This window comes from Lethenteron reissneri, chromosome 20 (assembly GCF_015708825.2).
Source record: "Lethenteron reissneri isolate LAM-NWPU_2019-01 chromosome 20, ASM1570882v1, whole genome shotgun sequence".
NCBI classification, from domain to species: domain Eukaryota; kingdom Metazoa; phylum Chordata; class Hyperoartia; order Petromyzontiformes; family Petromyzontidae; genus Lethenteron; species Lethenteron reissneri.
The window spans coordinates 18,635,953-18,656,891 of NC_083798.1; the positions used below are offsets into that span (position 1 = coordinate 18,635,953).

General features: G+C 44.3%; 1 protein-coding gene across 1 annotated transcript in view; it reads left to right on the forward strand.

Moving 5' to 3' along the window:
• Positions 1–20,939, forward strand: part of UBE3C (ubiquitin protein ligase E3C) — a 37,121-nt gene extending 16,182 nt beyond the window's left edge. Inside the window, exons 15-24 of the mRNA XM_061555247.1 lie at positions 5,397–5,501; positions 5,925–6,012; positions 8,573–8,670; positions 8,839–8,971; positions 9,864–10,111; positions 10,671–10,883; positions 12,310–12,498; positions 13,187–13,253; positions 15,067–15,197; positions 15,828–20,939. Of these exons, the coding sequence (XP_061411231.1) occupies positions 5,397–5,501; positions 5,925–6,012; positions 8,573–8,670; positions 8,839–8,971; positions 9,864–10,111; positions 10,671–10,883; positions 12,310–12,498; positions 13,187–13,253; positions 15,067–15,197; positions 15,828–15,998 (1,443 nt within the window). The 3' untranslated portion in view covers positions 15,999–20,939. The remainder of the gene's footprint in view (positions 1–5,396; positions 5,502–5,924; positions 6,013–8,572; positions 8,671–8,838; positions 8,972–9,863; positions 10,112–10,670; positions 10,884–12,309; positions 12,499–13,186; positions 13,254–15,066; positions 15,198–15,827) is intronic.

Consider the following 20,939-nt stretch of genomic DNA (forward strand, 5'->3'; position numbering starts at 1 on the left):
TAGAATCCTCAAGCAGGATCTCGACCCTGACACGTGACCACCCTGGGGGCCCTGTGTAGACCTTACAGGTCACGTGTCCTTCGGGGTCAACCAGAGTGCCATGGCCCTTAGTAACCCCATGGCCGGCACTCTCACACCCTAACCTGTAGGGGTTTGCACTGCACGCAGAGCGTGGTGCCATCCAGCACTGCCAGTCAGCGCTCACCGAGCCCCTCTAGGGCCAGTACTGCACCCACATATACGTGGTACCCGCAATGTCTGTACATCGCAAGCCGTGCCTCTCTGGGGCCGGCATTACAGTGACATCCGCGATGTCACTACAATATGATCACGCACTGGGAGTACACAGGATGACCGGTACCTGTCACTCTCATCTGATTCCAATCTGTAACTTTACATCACTGCATATGGTTATGCATATACAGTACACAAGGACAGAAATACAGTATGCTAACCCTTTGATTGTGCTGTTCAATAAGTGTTATGCTAATCACGAAAGTAACTGTCATGCAAGGAACATTACTTTCAGTAGTAGAGCGGATGGGAAAGTGCTCCCCCTACCGTGTGGACCACAGATCACTAGAGGGGATTTCAGTGGTAGTTCTGTGGTATCCACGTCCTTGAGCTGTTATCTTAACACGAAGGGTTGCAACGCTCCGTGAGAGCTCCAAATGGATTATTTGTCACGATGTCAATAGTTTCATAGGGATCGCATTGGGGGAAAGTACCTAATGCACTGGTGAGATCAAGAAAGCTGAAAATAGTCCAAACACAGGAGAATGTGTTTGGTGCATACCAATGTGTGTATGTAAACAGTTTCTGACATTACTTTGTGTGCATGTACATGTGTACTGTTCTGTGGGGAACAGTGGCACAGTGGATAGCATGCTGCACTACGAAACCAGCGAGCTGAGTTTTATTCTTGCTCATGGCCAATAAAAGTGTCGATTATCTGAACTTGTCCTGGGCCTCCCCTTGGTTGATTCAGCCTCAAATTAATAGCCAGGGCGATGTGTAAAAATCAGAACTGGGGAGACGCAAAGTGGCTGGTCATTGTGGTGGCCACCCACCCCTTACTGTGCCATGCCGGCCTGCATAGGTGATCGCTTACAGCACTTGACCCAACAGTTTGGTTAGGCTATATGGGAGATAATTGTTCTGTGACCTGCTTGCGAGTGTTCACCACAGCACATGTTATTTATCAAAGCGCACCTATAATGGCACAAACCCTGCAGTGAAGCTATCGCTATTTAGTCATGCTGTCATTTCGTGCTTGAATAGGCATTGCACCTATGGGCTATAAGACCAAATGTAAAATAATATCCTTTGTGATTAGGATGCTTTATTAATAGATTATACGAATCACACACTTCCCGAGGCATTTAACTCAAACACAAATGAAGGACCTGATGGCTTCCGCAGATTTCTTCTTGGCAGCAGTCACCACATCAAGAGCAATGCATCTTCAGGCGCAGAGTTAATTGAATGAAAATATCCAATTAAGGAGATGGTAATGCAGCAAATGGACTCGTTTAAGTGGATAAAGAGCAATGCAGGCATGGTGGCCGACGGGCCAGATTAATTGCAGCGCGTGTGCAGGCTAATCGTGCAAATGGCACAAGGGGGTGGGGGGACGTAGCAATCGATTTGATAACTCCCTGATGGATGCCGAGAGGTTTGTGCCGAGTCGGCGCAAGGAAAAGAGCTGAGTGATGGCTATTTGATGGAGGCTCCGCAGCACTCATCCCTGCGCTCAATTGGTCCTTATTTGCATAACCGTGGAGGCAGTCGTGGGTGCCTCGACGGAGCTGAGAAGGTGTTAAGTGCACATGTAGAGTACATTATCGGTTCTTAAAAATGGGGTTCATAGAGCCGCATGCATCGGGAATGCGGTATACGTAAAGTTAAGGGGTCTGCTAGGGTGCATCCGTGTACTAGCAATTATTCAAGCTTATATAAAGCATGCACTTTATCAGTTGTATGGAATTTAGTGAACCCATGTCCTTGGATGGGCTTCCTTGGGTTCTCTTTCTTTGCTGTCCGTCCTTTTTTTTCCTAATGTTTCATGTTTAAGTTGTAAAAAAAAAACTTAAATACATTGTTCAAATTCGTAAGAAAACATTTTCAGCCTTCAGTGGTTTACGGTGATGTTCAGTACAGGGTTGTGATTTTTTATGTCTTGTAAAACTTTAAATTGTAAACACCTTATTTGTTATTAACGATCACATGTTATTTTTTTTGGTGTTAATTACGTGTAGACGTAATGTCATTTTAATCGTGATTTATTGAAATATTTGCAGCATGCCAGACCCCCCCCTCCCCCATAATGGAAAAAGCTTTCACCCAAATTAGAATTTTTCTATTAATGTTACGTTTAGGGTAATGTGGAAAATAATAGTATATAAATTATAGAGCAAAACATTCAAACGAGATAATACAAAAAGAAACAATTTTCTGTCCCAATCAATAATTACCCCAAATTGTTGAAGTTTATTCGTTTTAACTGGGTGAGAACTCAAGAGACTATTGTGACAATTCATTGAATCGCTGGGATGGTGAATCAATATGCCTTCTGTACACCTAACTTGCTTGGACGTATTGAAGCATAGCGCGTGACTTTTGGTATCGGGAGGTTGTAATTGAAATGTTTGATCGAGACTCAACATATCCCATCATCCCTCTCGGGTTGATAACAAAGAGATTGCTCCTTTATAGGAAGTGACCATTTTCATTGGATTGTCCGGCCTCTTGCCTGGTTTGGAACCACCGATGTTAATGAGTACCACCTCATGTTCTTTTTAACAAGAAGGAACTTTGAATTGCAACGTTCTAAAATCCAAATACAAATTTAATCACCATTGGAACCTCATTTGCCAGTAGCAAAATATGATAATTGGTTTTTTACCCTTTTATCTTGCAACAAAACTGACACCTTTTTTCAAGGAGTCATGTTTGCATTGACCACAATACCTGCAGTCGGAATGCAAACAAAAAAAACATAACTCTGATAATGTATGCACTGTCCTTGAAATTGATTGGTCCATACCCGAGACAGCTTTCTTTAGAGCCTAGTCTCACATGGTGTTGGACCAGATGACGCCAAAAGGCGCACAAAAATGACGCCAAAAGGCACACAAAAAAGTGCTTTCTCATGTGAGCAGTGCTAGTGAAATCAAAGTCTCTTGGCTTAAACGAACATTGGAATGGCATCCAGTTTCCATTGGCAGCCTTGAGCCAGTGTAGGAAATTCCATAGGTCCAGGAGGCCCACCACTATTATGATAATTTGTGTTATTTAATGATATTTTATTGATTCCATGTGTATAATAAGCAAAGTCAACCCTCGACCGGGATTTGAACCCGCAACCTTCGGTTTGCAAGTCAAGCGGTCCTCTGACAACACCACCCAGCTGCCTTTTCATTGCATAGCAGATGGCACTGACTTATGGACCTGCATTGATCGCAGGTGATGAACAGTCTCGCAGAACGGCCGGATAATATGGGAGGCCCTCGTCGTTATTGTTAATCACTCGGCGCATTAGTAAAAAAAAAACATAAGAGATTAAACAGGGGCCTCATCGAGAAGCGAGGATGTGCTAAATGTGAGGCTTGAGCAGTTTTCCATCGGGTAGGCACATATCGACAGCTGAAATGGTTGTCCTGTTTATCTCTGTCACCCGACAATCCACCCTTGCAGAATGTTTTAAGGTAATGGTGGCAATAACCTAATTGCCTGCAGTTCTCGTTAACCCGAGGGCTCCCCGCGTTTATTGCTCACTTCATTTAAGACACCCAGGGTTCGTATTTTGGACGCAGTGTTGGTTTAGGGTTTCCAGGAAAGCTTCGCACTTAAGACGTAAATAGTGGCACTTGATGATGTCGTCAAAAGGCCACTTGGGCCCTGATTTTAAGCTGCGCAGTTAGAGTGGGTTAATGTAATTAAATAGGTTATCTTTGAGACATTCAGCTCATCCATTCTTTTCTCAAATTACATGAACAGTCTATTAAGCATTTGCTATCAGAGTTTGTGCACTGAAGCCTTGCCAAGCTATGCTAATACTCTTGGGGAGGTTACAGCTCTTGAGTCCAGGACCATTTTGAGTAGGGCCCTGATTGGGATATTTAGACAGTTCCTTGGGTATTATTTCATGTGGAATGGAACAATGATGCCCAGATAGAAGCCTATCATACCTTTGAGAAAATAAATATATATTGGAGACCAGCAGTCTACTTGATGTATTGCCTGCAGGTGGGTGTTTTGCACAAGTCTTGCCTGAATCTCTGCAAAATCCACGTTTGCACAACCATTCTCATGGGATTGTGTCTATATTATGGGTGTAACTTTTCACCCCACCCTTCCCCCCCCCCCCCAGTGATTTTATTAATAGTCACGATTCAATTGAATGATGAAGGGTTTATTTTCTTACATAGTGGTGAATGTAGTGGCCTCTAACGGGTGCAGTAATCATGGGATGCCTTTACATACATTTGTAAGATTTGATTTCCCCACGCACAATTAATTTCAAGTATTGTGAGTTTAAGCATCAATGGTATTCGATGAATGTATGTATTGTTACACTACTGGTACACTATTTGGTTCTAGTACAGTTTTGGAGCTGGTCTCTATTTGGTAGAAGTGTGGAACATTTACATCTGGCTGACAACTGCTAAGAGAACATTACTAACTGCATATCTGAGTATTGGGGACTCCAGTTTTTATGCTATTTGTATATAACGTGGTAGTCACCGAGATCAATAGATTGAAAGATAAGCAATGTTGAATAATATAATGAAAGTGAAGTGTTGGTGTTTTAATGAGATTACCATGTATTCAATATACATTTAGGATGCTGCCATAGCACACTTAGTCGTGCAATCCAGAGAACACAAGTTCCATCTCCCAATGTGGAAGTTGAAACATTGGGCAAGTTTCTCAAATCCCTGTGCCTCTGTCCATCCAGCATTATAAATGGATGGGGTAAAATGTGGTTTAGTCTCACCTTTCAAGGTGTCTGGCCAGCTTAGAAGAATCGGCCATATTCTCTTTCTAGAGCTCCCCCTAGTGGTGGCCTGTCTGTCAGCAGTCGTGAGAGAAAGTAATTGCAGGGCTATACCTTTTACCATGCATTTTTACAGTCATTGTGATGTTTTATTGGTCGTGGTTTTATTAATTTACAAACAGTATGTGGTGTTTAATTGAGAAATGATATATTCATGCATTATTCTGGCTATTAATGTTGATGAGGCTCCATCTGCAGATATAGTAGTGGTATTATGTGGAATGGTAACATAGAGATGTGTCCATTGACTGATGCCAACCACATGGAGTTATGGTGCATTAATGTGAAGGGCACTAACTCAACAAATGTCTGCCTCTCTCCACCATTGTCATTACAGGTGATCAGTAATTTGGTGAAGATGCTAAAGGCACGCGACACACGCCGGCCGTTCTGTCCCTCCAACCATTGGCTCTCCCCAGAAGTGTCCATCCGTGCAGACCGAGTACGTTACAGCTGTGCACAGATTCAGTTCATTCAGTACATGGTTAGAGCACGTCACTTGCAAATGGAAGGTCATGGGATCAAATCCCGGTCAGGAATAAACTCGGGCTATCATTCCTCATCATCTGCCATGAAGAGTCTACTTCTGGATGGTGGTCCTCCCTAAGAGGAGGGGTGGGGATACAACAACTCTTTAAAACACGATCCAATATAACGCAACTTACAGTCTACAGTTGTGTTGCTATTCATTTGCTATCAAATTAATCAAGGGATTGCCCCAAATGAGTAGCAAAAGAGTATATGGAAATATGCAAACGTATTTTACCTCGAGTACTACCCATTCGCTTCCATACTGTTAAGGAAATAGCACTACATAATCCATGCGCATGCGTAACTTGTTATCTGTGCGTTTCCAACACTGCAGGTACCCCAGCTGTATCGGCCAGCAGCACGGCACGTGTGGAGAAACCGTCGGATGCGTGGAATCGGTCCCCTCTACTCCTCGCTAGATGGTACAGCATTGCTCTGGAACTCAACATTACCAGAGTCTTAAATATCATCACATCTCAAGATGCCGTATGTGAAGAAAGACATGCACACATAATGGGGAGGAGGAAGTGTTTATATGTTGAAGGCAACAGGGAAAAGAAAAATGTAGTTTGGGGACTAGGCTCTAAAGAAAGCCGTCTCGGGTGTGGACCAATCAACTTCAAGGACAGTGCATATTATTATCATTATCAGAGTTTCTTCTTTTTGTTTGCTTTTTTGACTACTTGTGTTGTGGTTATTGCAAACATGATGCCTTGAATAAAGGTGCCAGTTTTGTACCAGTTTAAAAGGGTAAAAACCTACTACTATATTTTGCCACTGGTAAAAGAGATCTCATAGTGTAAATGCTTACCCCGAGCTCTCAATACTCTGATATTGCACTGTGTTTGAGTTGTACGCCTTCTGGTGTCATCTGGTCCAACACCAATGGGGGACTAGGCTCTAAAGAAAGCCGTCTCGGGTGTGGACCAATCAACTTCAAGGACAGTGCATATTATTATCATCAGAGTTGCTTCTTTTTGTTTGCTTTTTTGACTACTTGTGTTGTGGTTATTGCAAACATGATGCCTTGAATAAAGGTGTCAGTTTTGTACCAGTTTAAAAAGGTAAAACCCTACTATATTTTGCCACTGGTAAAAGAGATCTCATAGTGTAAATGCTTACCCCAAGCTCTCAATACTCTGAAATTGCACTGTGTTTGATTTGTACACCTTCTGGTGTCATCTGGTCCAACACCAATGGGGACTAGGCTCTAAAGAAAGCCGTCTCGGGTGTGGACCAATCAACTTCAAGGACAGTGCATATTATTATCATTATCAGAGTTGCTTCTTTTTGTTTGCTTTTTTGACTACTTGTGTTGTGGTTATTGCAAACATGATGCCTTGAATAAAGGTGTCAGTTTTGTACCAGTTTAAAAGGGTAAAAACCTACTACTATATTTTGCCACTGGTAAAAGAGATCTCATAGTAGTCATGATTTGTTTGACCAGACTTCACCATTAATTCATTTTATTTAGGAACATGGTAAGAAATCAACATTGCAGCCACATGTGATTTTATTAATTATGAGCTTATATACCCGGCGTTGCCCGGGCCAAAAAAATATTTCAAACCTACTCTTAAAAATCTAACAGCAGTGCGTACTGACTGTGGTGGTATCTGCTAGTATTACAGCAGTGCATACCGACTGTGGTGGTACCTGCTATCACTACAGTAGTACGTGCTGACTCTATAGCAGTATTTATCGACTCTATAGCACAAAGTACTCGCCTGACAGACTGGCGTGGCGAGGCCTAGTCTTGTCCAGAGCCTCCGGCCTCGCCTAGATTGTCCAGCCGGCCGAGGTGGCACCTTGGGAGGCTGGGGCTGGGCTGCTACCCCTAACCCCCCCCCCCCCGTCCCAGTCACGATCTCCCCGGCCTCTCTGCAGTAATATCTACGGCCTATACGACTGTATAGTAGTAACTGCACGCATCGGGGTGGGAGGGACATCACACAGTGGAGAATTTACTTTTAGTGTATTTTTTATAGCATTTTTAACGCGAAAGAAAATGTCCCCCTCACTCCCACCGAAGGCGTGCTACTTGACATGGGCCGTCCTCCCCACCAAAGGCGCGTGAGTTTGTATGGTCGTGCATGAGTCATAAATAAATAATAAGAAAGTGCACAAATCGCACAAATTCGCGAATTAAACTTATTTAAAGCTGACGGATGTGAAAAAGTAATAGTGCTTGCTCACGACGGGGCTTACGGCGTGGTACCTGGCTATTTTTATTTAACGTGAACCCCACCGTTGGAGAGGCAAATCCTTCGCAAGCGTGCGAACACACAAACCCACACACAAACCCACAGACAAATTTTGACTTTTATATATATAGAAGAAGATTAGGGAGAACTGTGCACTTTTTATTTTACGGTGTATTCATAGTATTATGGGTGTGATGAATGTGTGTATGCATTGCAATGGCGTTTGTATGGTGTGATTGAATGTGCGTGTGTAGTGTAATGGTGGTGTCTTACTGTGTGTATTTGTCATGATCTTTGTCATGTACAATTGATGTATATTTTGTGTGTAAACATCAGTATGCATCTACTTTGTCTTAATAGGCATGTGCTAGCCACTGTATGGCTCTAGAGGTGTGTACACACTCATTGTTTATTATTATTATTGTGTATGTGGTTTGGTGGTGTTCCCATGCCTTTTAATAAGCATGCATTTGCATCTGTTCGACCATGGTGTGTTTGTGGGGGTGCAGTGAGTGACCCCATATTCGATTCCCGCTCGCAGCCAACACAAGTGACGAGAACCAGTCCTGGGCCTGCCCTATGTCGACTTAGCCTCATACGAGTACCTGGTGCGATGTATAAACATCGCCACTAGGGAGACAAAGTCGGCTGGGCATGGTGCTGGCCACTCACCCCCTCGTGTGTCGTGCTGGCCTTCAGAGGTGCTCGCTAACAATGTTTGCCCCAACAGTCTGTTAACAAAGGCTGTAAGTGTGGTCTTTGTCTTTGTCTTGTGCAGTGGGTGACGAGGGTCCTCCACTCTCGGTGAGCGAGGAGAGGCAGTTGGCCATCCTCACTGAGCTGCCCTTCGTGGTGCCTTTCCAGGAGCGAGTCAAGGTCTGCTTGTGTTCACATCTGCTTTATACACGTATACACGTGAATTGATTTTCAACAACCAACATTTAGATAAGTTGTTCTATTCATATTAGTATTGTCAGATTCACAACCACTTACACCCTGTGAAAAGAGGTTCCAACTGTGATTGTGTTAAATCTCCTCAAACAGATTTTCCAGCGTCTGATCTTATCAGACAAGGAAGAGTCACAGGGTGACAGCCCCTTCTTTGTGGGCATCAACGTGACTATTCGGCGGCCCTACATCTACGAGGACGCTTATGACAAGCTCTCGCCAGAGAATGGTGAGGGATTGAGCCCGCTTATGCACTGCGAGGACTGAGACCAATGATATGCGACCTGTGCTATTGGCGTCACATTGAGAGATGAAAGAACTTGCACCCATCGAGCTCACTAGAGTGAACAGTGTAACATCACATTCTACCAGAGAACAGCCCCCCGTAAGATTGTCTAAGAACCACTTTTAAATTGACATCAGTAGGCCTCTCATACATATAAAAGGATGGCACACCTTTTTTTTCATTATGAGTCTTCTAATGAGTATATGTACATGTCTAATGTTTTATTTGTCAAGAGCTGGGATTCATGAATCAAGTAAAAATACGTTTATTTTTCATTGATTAGGATGAGACCGCATCAACTTGCAAGACTTGAAAAACTGGTTTGGTTTTGGACAGCGGGAATTTTAACCCAAGATTGAAGTGTTGCTGAGTTAGTTCCCCGACACCATTTGGGTCCTCTGAGCCACTCGACCAACTTTACGATTGTGACCTTTGACTGTATAGCTCGGCAGAGTAATGTAACTACACTGAAAGTGCTTTGAAGGCAAGGTTGGTGCATAACCCAGGTTTCATCATGGGCTGTGAGATGGCCAGGATGGGGCAGTCCAGCAGATGGATTCGTGAACAGGTCTGTATGGATTTGTGAGTGTTATCCCCACGTATACTTGGATTTTCTCTGAGTTCTCTGCTACATGTAAAACAACCATTCAAACATAATTGGCCAAACAACTCAATGCAAGGCCCTTCCTGAAACACAGAGGCTTGAGACTCATTGAGGCCTTCGTGGATAGGTCAATCACATTCAGTTACTTTAATTTCTGAGTGCTGGGTGATGATGGGGAATTTTGTTGACCGACTCAGTGCTCACGCCTGTGTAACTGCACGTCTCAAACAGAGCCCGACCTGCGGCGCCGCATCCGGGTTCACCTCCTGAACGCACATGGCCTGGACGAGGCTGGTATCGACGGGGGAGGCATCTTCCGAGAGTTTCTCAACGAGCTGCTCAAGACAGGATTCAACCCCCACCAGGGCTTCTTCCGCACCACCAACCAGGGCCTGCTGTACCCCAACCCCGAGGCTCGCCTGCTGGTCGGTGATGGCTTCACTCGACACTACTACTTCCTGGGACGCATGCTCGGCAAGGTCTGTGATAGGAAAGTCGCGCGGAGAAAGGAACGCATGGTTGTGGTTTTACAGAGGTGGAACATTCAAGTAAGATATGTAGTAGCTTTAATGAAAGTCGGGTGGTGGCCAAGCAGAGGCTTTAGAAATGTGAGTGCTGACTTTAGTGGTTCCCAACTTTTTGTCGTGTACAGTAATGCCCCCGATTTACGTCTCCCCCTTTTCCGTCATTTAGCAAATCCTTCATCACTTTATTAACACCACTACCTGATTTTCGTCGTGGCAAACCACTAATGTCGCTGACAGCATCCATTCTTTCTCGTATCTATCACCTCAGCCTTCGTCTCCACGTACCCTGTAAATTGCTTTGATTTACGTTGTTTTCGATATTCGTTGCACCTTTCAGGAACGCATCCCCACTAAACCGGGGTATTACTGTACTCGTATCCTGACATATCCACTGTCCATGTACCCCTCACAACCTGTAGATTTTATATTTAATTAAATGGAAGAATTACATTTCAATTATTTGTGTGTTTACAACCCATGGAGGAATGTGCCGTGCGGTTTGTCCCCACAGGCCCTGTATGAGAACATGCTGGTGGAACTGCCATTTGCCGGCTTCTTCCTATCCAAGCTGCTGGGCACGACTGGTGATGTGGACATCCACCACTTGGCATCTCTTGACCCGGAGGTCTACCGGAACCTGCTCTTCCTCAAGAGCTACCAGGGCGACGTCGAAGAGCTGGGACTCAACTTCACTGTGGTCAACAACGAGCTTGGCGAGGCACAGGTGTGTGTGTCTGTATGGGTTCATCTGTGCTTGTGTGGTTTGAGTGTAGTGTGCGTGCCTTCTGTATGTGCGTGTATGGACACATGTTTGCTGGTTATATTGTGGTGCCTGTGTAGTGGGTTCCACGGAGACACACACTACAACTTGGAGGCAACACATTTATTGTAACACCCCAACATGGTAACTGCATAAATGTAGACATGGTTAACTATACCACAATGGGGTAACTTTATCACAATGGGGTAACTACATAACCGACTCAGTCAGTAACATACTGCCTGACCCACGAAGCCGAGCATAAAGACCGAGGATCGAAGAGACTTAGCACCGACGAGTTCCATTCCAACGGACAGCCCGGATTGGCTCTCGGGACTTCCCTTTTATGCCTCTGAGCTTGGCCTGGCTCCGCCCTCAGCCACGCCCTCTTCTAGATCCTACGAGAAGGCTCTGGGCCATATATCACGTGTCCCTCTCGCCACCCTTTGGCCCCCCTCGCTCCCCTTTCCTGGTCACGTGCCCTCTCGGGTTCACCTAGACTGTCACTTCCTTACTTGCCCTCTCTCTGCCTGTCACCAGAGCCATGCCCCCTAGCGCCCACTTCCATGCCATACCTGCTCTGGTGCCAGAGAGAGGCTCAAGACGCACAGTTCCATTCTTATTCTTGGGTCTTTCGGTAAAGTCACGTAGATAGGTTCAAAGAAAATAACAAAAAATAACAAAAAACGATGGCATTTCGGTCGCAACGCAAGCGGTCGTCTTCAGAAAAGAATATGAATTCCTGCAGTCACGAAAGCTTTAAGTCAAGTTCCACTCTTGTGACAGTAGCTGGCGCTAAATGCCATAGTGACTCCATTTACGTCACTACACCTGTACTGCACTGTGTTCCTGATGACCTGGGTTTGATTCCTGGACATGCAAAATAATTGTAGCAAGTGACATTAGAAACTGGTTTGGCCGCCTTGTGCTCTTGAAGAATTGCCATTGCCAGATGTTACCCTCCTTTCAGGTAGTGTTCATGCCATTTATGGCAGTGTTGATATTGATTCATTATTTTCAGGCTAAGTTAAAAATGGTTCTTGGTGAAATAAAAAGTCACTTCAATTGTCTTCTTATAAAATGCATTGCAATTGCACTCATCTTTAGTAGCTGTCCTTAGCCAGTTGTGGAATTTCTACGTTCCCTTTGCATGGGCCAATTTCTCATTAAGTCAATTACTGCTCACATCCCCCAACGCACTGTTGACACCAGAGGGATAATGGGGCAAGTTGACCCTTAAGCGGTTTTGAAATCACGACCTTCCGATAGCAAGTTGAGTACTCTAACCACTGTAGCATCCACGTTAAAGTACAGTTGCTGATATTGCTGTTCAACAAGACACCAAGGTCCCACTGTTGTTAACTGAAGGCTCCATAAACTTTCCCTGCAGGTGGTGGAGCTCAAAGCGGGTGGCAAGGATATCCCAGTGACAAGTGCGAACCGCATCGCGTACATTCACCTGGTGGCCGACTACCGCCTCAACCGGCAGATCCGGCAACACTGCCTGGCCTTCCGCCAGGGCCTGGCTACAGTCATCAACCTCGAGTGGCTGCGGATGTTCGACGAGCAGGAGTTGCAGGTGAGGCAAGCAGGAGAGAGAGATGGGCTGTGGTGAGAGACGAGGTGGCAGAGGAGTGCATGGGAGCCGGAGGACCTCTGGTTCACTGCGGTGGCAGCTATGCACAACCTGTGATCCAGGTTTAACTGAACCACGCAAGTGATAAACACCTCCGTGTGTGTTGGCAGTGGCTCCTCCTGTCCTGGGACTCGGTGAGACTTTCTTGAGTAAACATTGTTTTTGTAGTGTTATGCATTACATTTAAGTTAAAGTCAACGTGTCTGCCTGCTAAAATGAGCAGTGGAGTGGTTGGCGTCTCAATTGGCACTTTACAGCGTTACTGTGCCAAACTTTATGGTCAAATGTTTATATGGGCAGAGTTGGCTGAGTGGCACAAAGGGCTAACGCAGTGTCAGTTCACGTAACCAGCCCTCCTGAGCTCCAAGTTAAAATCCAGATGTTAGCCACCTTTGATGAAACCACATTCTGAATTGTCTGAGTTGATAGTCTAAGCCTATTCACCAATTACTGAAAAAGAACCATCGTAGGAAATTAGAGGTTTCCTTTTAATTTAGATTGTTCCATTTATACCTTTTACTGTACTTGATATGCTCATTCAGATGCACTTCCATTAAATGTCGTGTAAGCTTGCCCAGTTATTGACACGAAAGTGTGCTCCACCTACTATTTCCCCTTCATATGGCTGTAGGTGCTGCTTTCTGGAGCACAGGTCCCCATTGACCTACAGGACCTCAAGAACTTCACCAACTACTCTGGTAAGTGTCTTACGGAGACCAATATTACAGAGGGCACAATTATCAGGATTCCGTTCCCAATCGTATGCAACGTCAGTGGTACATGGTATCTGAACCTAACAACAAATACTGTTCTGGCCTATAAGGCTATATAGTGGATACTGTTTGGTTCTTTCGGTAAAGTCACTTAGATATAAAAATTTAACAAAAAAATAATATATCACGACGTTTCGATCGCAACACAAGCGGTCGTCCTCAGATGGAAAAAATTATCCAACAGTGGAACTGCTGAACCAGCCAGAGAGCTATTACAACAAGAGGTTATTTATGTGGCGATGGGCAAGCAAGCGGGGTCTGAGCTGGAAAGGAATTCCATCCCCGGATGCAAGCACGTCAGTTGTGTTAATGGGGGAGATTAGGGAAAGAGAGATTAGGGAGAGAGATTAGCATGAAATGAGCTTCCGTCGCCGCATAAGAGTATCATTCCCCACATATGCGTACAACAGCAGTGTTATTGGGAGGTTAGCACTATGTTGATGGGAGAGATTAGGCAGGGAGATTAGGGGGATTAGTAAGTGAATGTCATGTTTATGTGTAACACAAGCTGCGGCGCTGCTAACTGCGCTGTGAGGCAAGAGCGTACACGCAAGGGAACCACCGCAACAGTGGTCGTGCCAGTGAGACAAAGCCCATCACACAGCCAGAACTATCAGTACATCGAGGCTAAGGGAACAGAGGTGGCCATGTTAGTCAGAGCCCAGCCCGTTAATGCAGAGGCACCTAACAGGGCAATGCAACTCAGAGAGTAGGAGATGACAGCCAAACGGCAGGGAAGAATGGAAGTACCACAGCAAGCTATGACTTTACTTGGTTAATAACGTCCTCTAATGATTGCTCAGCTTATACCCATCTTCTCGGTTGAAATCGTCTCTGTTTATATATCTGGATGGCTTCATGGATAAATTTTTGATAGTAGCCCGAAGGTTTGCAGAGTACCTTGGTCTCGGAAAAAAACAATATCATGTGAGCCCACAGCGTTAAAACAATGGTCAGCCACTGCAGAGGTATTGGTTCTGCCGTGTTTCAAATCTGCCTTGTGTTCACGAACACGGTCCAAGACATGTCGTTTCGTTTCCCCAATGTAACTGCTACCGCAGATACAACTTAGTTTGTAGACACCAGGGTATTGCATGTCAGGAATAACATCCTTCACAGATGGGATCAAATCACGAATGTTGTGTACTGTATTGAATCGGACCTGGATATTGTGTTTGTTTAAGATTTTGAAAATCTTTTTTGTAACACCTGCTATGTATGGCAAGGTGATGGTTTTGATTGGGTCCTCAGATGGTTGTCTCCCCATGGTTGGGGCTACAGCTTTGCGGATTGTGCGGTCTGAGTATCCATTCATCTTGAGGGCTTGGTGTACGTGCTCCAGTTCACTGGCTAGGTGGCGCTGGTCGGAGATGCAGCGGGGCCCTATGGTGTAGTGTTTTGATGAGGGACTTCTTCTGGGCCGGATGGTGGATCTTTAGTCTTTGTGTACATGTGTGTACATGTGTAGGTGTGCTTTTGTAGAGTGTGGTGGTGCAATGCTTAATGCATTGCACAATGAACATGGCAGCATTATTTCGATTCCTGGCCATGACAAGTGGCATTTGAACCTCTCATTGGCCCCTCCTTGATTGATTCAGCCCTAAATGAATACCTTGTGTGGTGTGAAAACATGAGCACAAAGGTGACCAGGCATAGTCCTGGCCTTAATAGGTGTTTGCTATACTGGCGATATTTGCATCTTTGTATGCATGTGTATCTGTGTGTCCGGGGCTGGCAGGCGGATACACAGCCGATCACCCCGTCATCAAAGTGTTCTGGCATGTAGTCGAGGGATTTACGGATGAGCAGAAACGCAAGCTGCTGAAGTTTGTCACCAGCTGCTCCCGCCCGCCTCTTCTTGGCTTTAAGGTGAGACTAAGCAACGGACACACAATCAGAATGTTTTGAGTTCAAATCCCAATACGGGGTCAACTTGGGGGTCAGTAAAATGATAACGTACTCTTTGGTTCTTTCGGTAAAGTCACGTAGGTATAAAATAAAATAGATCACGACGTTTCGGGCGCAACACAAGCGTCCGTCATCAGGTGGGAAGGCATGGTCTGCTGCTGATGCAGACTGTTTTAAAAGGTTTGAAATGGGTGTAGCCCAAGGGTCATAAAGAAGTGGCTGGGTCTCGTGATTTTAATGTGAGGCATTAGCATGTAACTGGGTACGGAAGTGGCTATGTTAATGTGAGAGATTAGCATGATGTTAAAGTGAGAAATTAGCATGTAACTGGGCACGGAAGTAGCTATGATAATGTGAGAGATTAGCATCATGTTAATGTGAGGAATTAGAGTATGGATTCCTGCAGTCACGAAACCTTTAAATCAAGATTAAAATGATAACGTCTTCATGGCACATCAACAGCAGTTGTCCTATGCATATTTATTTTTGCAGGGAAATGCTTTGATGATCAATGGTGATGCTTCTTGCCACCCCGTGATTTCCTAACATACTCTCCTTTCTACCTCATGCCTATGTCATCATCTCTCTCAGGAGCTGTTCCCTGCATTTTGCGTTCACAACGGCGGAGCCGACCCTGAGCGCCTGCCCACGGCCAGCACCTGCATGAATCTGCTCAAGCTGCCCGAGTTTCTGGAAGAAGAGACGATGCGCGGGAAGCTCCTTTATGCCATCGAGTCGGCCGCTGGCTTCGAGCTCAGCTAACACCCGCCTGTTCCGGCTCGTAGCACAGATGCTGCCACCACCACCACCAACAGAAGCAACGCTGCACTGGCAGGGCTCAGTATAGACTGTGAACGTTTAAGGGTGCGTGTGTGGAAGGGATGCGCATGTCGGAGGGCACACCATTGCCACTCTCCCGGTGTAGGTTTACTGCTCGCAGAGACTGCATTGCTGGACAATCATGTGACCATGTTCTCGCAGAAGGGGCAAGGACAGGAGCTCCTGTGGTCGACCACACAGACTTTACCTTGGTAATTACCCGCTGTGTGCCTGCAGCATTGCATGCCCTTCGAGTTCAGGTGTATCACCAGTGACAGAAATGGACACCTTTCATCTGAAGGTGTGTCCGAATTTAATGTTTCCTCTTGAATTTGTTTTCGAGTGTTTTTGAGAGCTGATCAGCTTGGTGTCACGTGCTGGGGCGTGACTGCTGCTGTTTGATGGAGGAGAGACGAGCAGTGTGCCGCAGGGTTTGGGTTTAATCAGTTTGCAGCCGTTAAGGGATGCCCCATTGCTGTGTAATGCTTTGTGCTCGGCTCAGGTTACTCGAAGCTTACACGCACTTCTTATTTATCCCGAGTCCTATTCACAAGGTCAGACGCTTTCAACAGTGCAGATGTGTAAATGTAGTGGGGCTTTATAGCTGTAATAAACTTTGCAGATTGCCGATTTTCTCATCACGACAATAAGACATAAGAGTGGCCATGCATTTAAGAACTTTAGAGCCAGGTTTAGGTGTACACAGACTTCATTGTACGAGTGAAACAACTAACTTGGCTTTGAGGTATCCAGTTGACGGCAGAATAGCAAGGTTACTGACCTACACTTATGGATTTTAGAAGCGTCGTCCCCTTGTATGGTTTTCCCCAGGCACTTTGGTTTCCATTCATGCAAAAATATTCAATAATTGGCAAAACGACTCTATGCAGACCCTTCCGTAAGAGATCGTGCAACTCAGCGAGGCTTCATGACTAGATGCATGATTTAATCTACATTCAGATTAATAGTTTTTTTTCGTGGATATGTGCTCATAGTATGAGACCCACTGTTACAATGGTTGATTTTGTAACAGTTCTACAAACAGCAAGCCATGGTAAGAATTAACTTTTTTTAAATCCAAAGGCATTTGAGCATGCTATTATTTCTGCCAAGATTATATAATTAAGTAGTTAAGTTCTCATTAATGTGACTGGTCAGAGTGGCTCACATAATGAGTACAGTTGTATTTGCTAATGTAACATCTTTGCTGTGCAGGGTCCACTGGCAACCAGCCCAAAAAGGAATAGCTTTTGCCCAATTAAGTTCACATGTTTTTGCCAGAAAAGCTGTGGTTTTACCATGTACACAACTACAATGTAGGTGCTTGGAGTATGAGTTGATGTTTTAACTGAAAACAAGCAATCAATTCAAGCTTTTGGTTGTCTTCATTTACTCATGCGCATACAGTTTTCACTCCTTTTGCCCCGTAAGTAAAAATGGTTCCATATATTTGCACCGACTTTCTATGAATATAATTTTCAGCATTTCTCACTCAATTTGCACGAACATATGCATGTATTGCTTCAGAGCAATGAATTTGTGCTGCCTTGAATTTATCATCTGGAGCTGTTAAGAGCACTGAGCACGTTTGTTTGGAATTTTTCCAATTGTGGCTCAGGAGGCTTAACATTCTTATTGGATCATTGCTGAGATCTTGGTTTCAAAAACAGGTCATCACCCATGATGAACCCACATTGTCATAAGTGGATGGTCTCAGTCCACTTACCAGTAACGGCACAAAAATGCATTATGGTATATTGTTTACTTTTTTTTACTTCGGCAAAAAACCTACTCTGAGGTCTAATATTTGTTGTTGATTTCCATGTGCCATTCCCTCTGCAGAACATTTCAGAGTGCACCATTTTGGCATACACCCTGCATAGGGCAACACAAGGGGGCAGAGTATGTGTATTAAAGTATGTATGTTGAACTTACTTCGCACCGTACGTAACCAACCATGCTAATCGGTTGGCCACATGGACCAAACATTTTAAAGGATTCAAAGAAGCATGGAGAGTTGCATACTGGAAATTATACGCAGAGCAAGAGGAACACATGCATCATAAATGCAAAAAAAAAAACTTTACTGTTAAGGAAATTAAGTGACTGAGAAAAGCATATGGCTGGAGGGGATAATGCCTGATGGAGTGATGAGGTCAGGTCATGCGCAGGTGCAAGATGGATTGTGGCATTGCACAACTGAGAAGAATGGCAGTTGTGTGAAGTGGCTTTCATCCGGCTGTGGTAAGACTGGCTTCTCATGATGACATCGTGTGAGGAGGTCCTTTCCCCAACACTCAAAACAACTGTTCACTGCGAGAGTTTAGACTGCATATTTATCAATCTCTTCAAAACACCACTATCACAATTGGATTATTGAGAATAAAATCCCAAATGCCAATTTTTTCCCTGCCTCGCATTAAAAAAATAAATGCATATCTGCAGTAGGTCAGGTTTGCTCCAACCATTGCAAGAAGTAACCCGATGAGGATTATATTGATGCAAATCTAGGAATTTATCGCAACTTCAAAATGTAAGGTTAGGAGTTGATATGACGGTCATGTGTTGATGGCTGCTTATCTCGGGTTGACAAACGTACCTCTTGTGCAAGTCAACAATTTGTGTAATGTGCAAATCGCACTACCTGCTCATGGTAGCCAACGTTATGATCATACCTTATACCTGTTTGAGGAAGTACATGATCGATTAACCACAGCCTACTTGGCAACTGGTTAATACATTTTCAAGGACGAACTAGCTTCCATGGTACAAAACCTGGCTTTTAAATACTAAACAAGCGATGAAAAAATATTACATATCCAAGGATTATGTAATTCGATTGAACATGTCTTTGGCAATATATACTTATCAATATGGAAGCTGACAGTTTTGGGCAACCCTTACATTTTTTGGTAGTTTTAAATAGGGCAAGCCCCAAATAGCAACACAAGTTTACAGCTTCATCTTTATGAGAATTAATGGTGGCCCCCAATCCGATACGCATCGGCATACGAGAACGAATGCATTAATGCTTTCAACCTTAGTTTGAAAGTGTTTAAAATGTAGTAGCCTCATTCAGGAAAACCTTACAGTTGCAAATACAGGCTAACGTCAGCCATTTGCAAAATAAGTATTTAGAAAGTAACTGGTAAGATATGTAATCTTGCATATTTTTGTTGCTTTGATTGGTTTATGGATTTTATACTCTTGTCTAGTTTGGGTCATGAGGCATTGGTGTAAGCATCCAATCAGTGCCATTGATGTAAAGAACATGTTGGCTTTTGCTAGATCGTTTTGAGCAAACTACGGTCATCCCCAGCTGATGACTTTAATCTTAATGTTAAAACAATTTGATGCTAATATGTATACTATTTTCAGGACTTTTTTTGCTTATTTGTACATTCTAGGGTAAAGTAGTGAGTAAAGTACAACGCAATTTAGAGCATTGCTGCAGCAAATAAATTAAACCTAATGTCCAAGCATGGCGTTACACAGCTGTAATTTTGCGATGTGGAGTTGGTGGATTGTGTTGAACTTATGCGTGTGAGATGCCTTGCTGCAGAGACGAATTTGCTCAGAGGAGAGGTACAGCAAGCGCTGTATGTTACCCTATCTGTGATGTTTGACATTTCCCATGTTTGCGTATGGTTTCCCAGACATACAAAAATACTGCCAAACGTTGCAAGCAAGGACCCTCTCAATGGTTTTGAGAATTGGACCTTATGGCGGGACCCCGGGGTCCCATAAGCCCCCCCGGCTCTCGCATAAATTGCGTTGCGACGTCATTTTATGTCTGTTGACGGCGAACGACACGGTAATCTATTCTTCTCGACGAGCTCTACACGATGCGCTAATCAAAGTTCTGTTCTGCTCATTCGTCCTCGCTGCGTTTGGACGACATGACAACAGAATGATCCGCGCCAGGTGGGTTGCGGCGTTTATGTGCTCGGTGGGACAGAGTCGCCAAAAATAAATGAATTACGAATTTGACTTCCGTTTATTTGGGATTCCAGGGTCCTGCCATAAGGTTCAATTGGCCAGACGTTTCTAGATAAACTGGACTATACTATCACAGTAGCAGATATCGGTGAGAATGCTTTTCAGTGTAGAGTTTGAATAATTGAGCACATCCAACCAAAGCTTCAGATCTGTTAATGTGTATTAGTTATTTGTCTCGCACAGACAGAATGGATGGATGCTGCTTGTTTGCCTATGTTTGACGTTAACTTATGCAATACCAATCTTGCACTCTTTTTGGGAGTTTTATTCGTACAGACCTTTTCCTTCCTGTATGGCCCTTCTGAAAGCCACAGTAAACAACACTGTAAACGTGAGTGACATGCAAATGTAATTCACCTGTCTTTGTAACATGGCCCTAACCAGCTTCAAGACCCTTCTTAACATGGATATAATTTGTGTATTGAATCAGTTTGCACTATTCCTTTCAATTACTTTAATGCAGTCTCGTTTGTGACAAAATCAATGGAATTCATGCACCGTTGCCGTTGGGCCAAGACGGAAGTCAGTCCTAATGAGGGACACGGTACAGGAGCATATTGTGGCTGAAACATAATTTTCATGATTTTGTGTTGCACCTTCTGCCTCTTGCTGTTGAGGCTTTGCCTGTCCAATTTGTATCCCTTCCATTAGATTTGTTGACCTATTCCAAGGCGGACCACGTGATGGCTTTAGGTGTGGCATCTCCCCGGGCGCGTTAGTCGTGAGTGCTGGGTTTTGTGTGAGTGATGTGACATGTTTGTTCGTTTTAACTGTGCCCGTTTGATTTGTTGGCTCTTGGCTACACATCTTGGCTTAAGCTAACCAGTGCTTTTGTTTGTAAATTAAAATTTTTTGGTCAAGATTATTAAAATGTTTTTGGCGTTA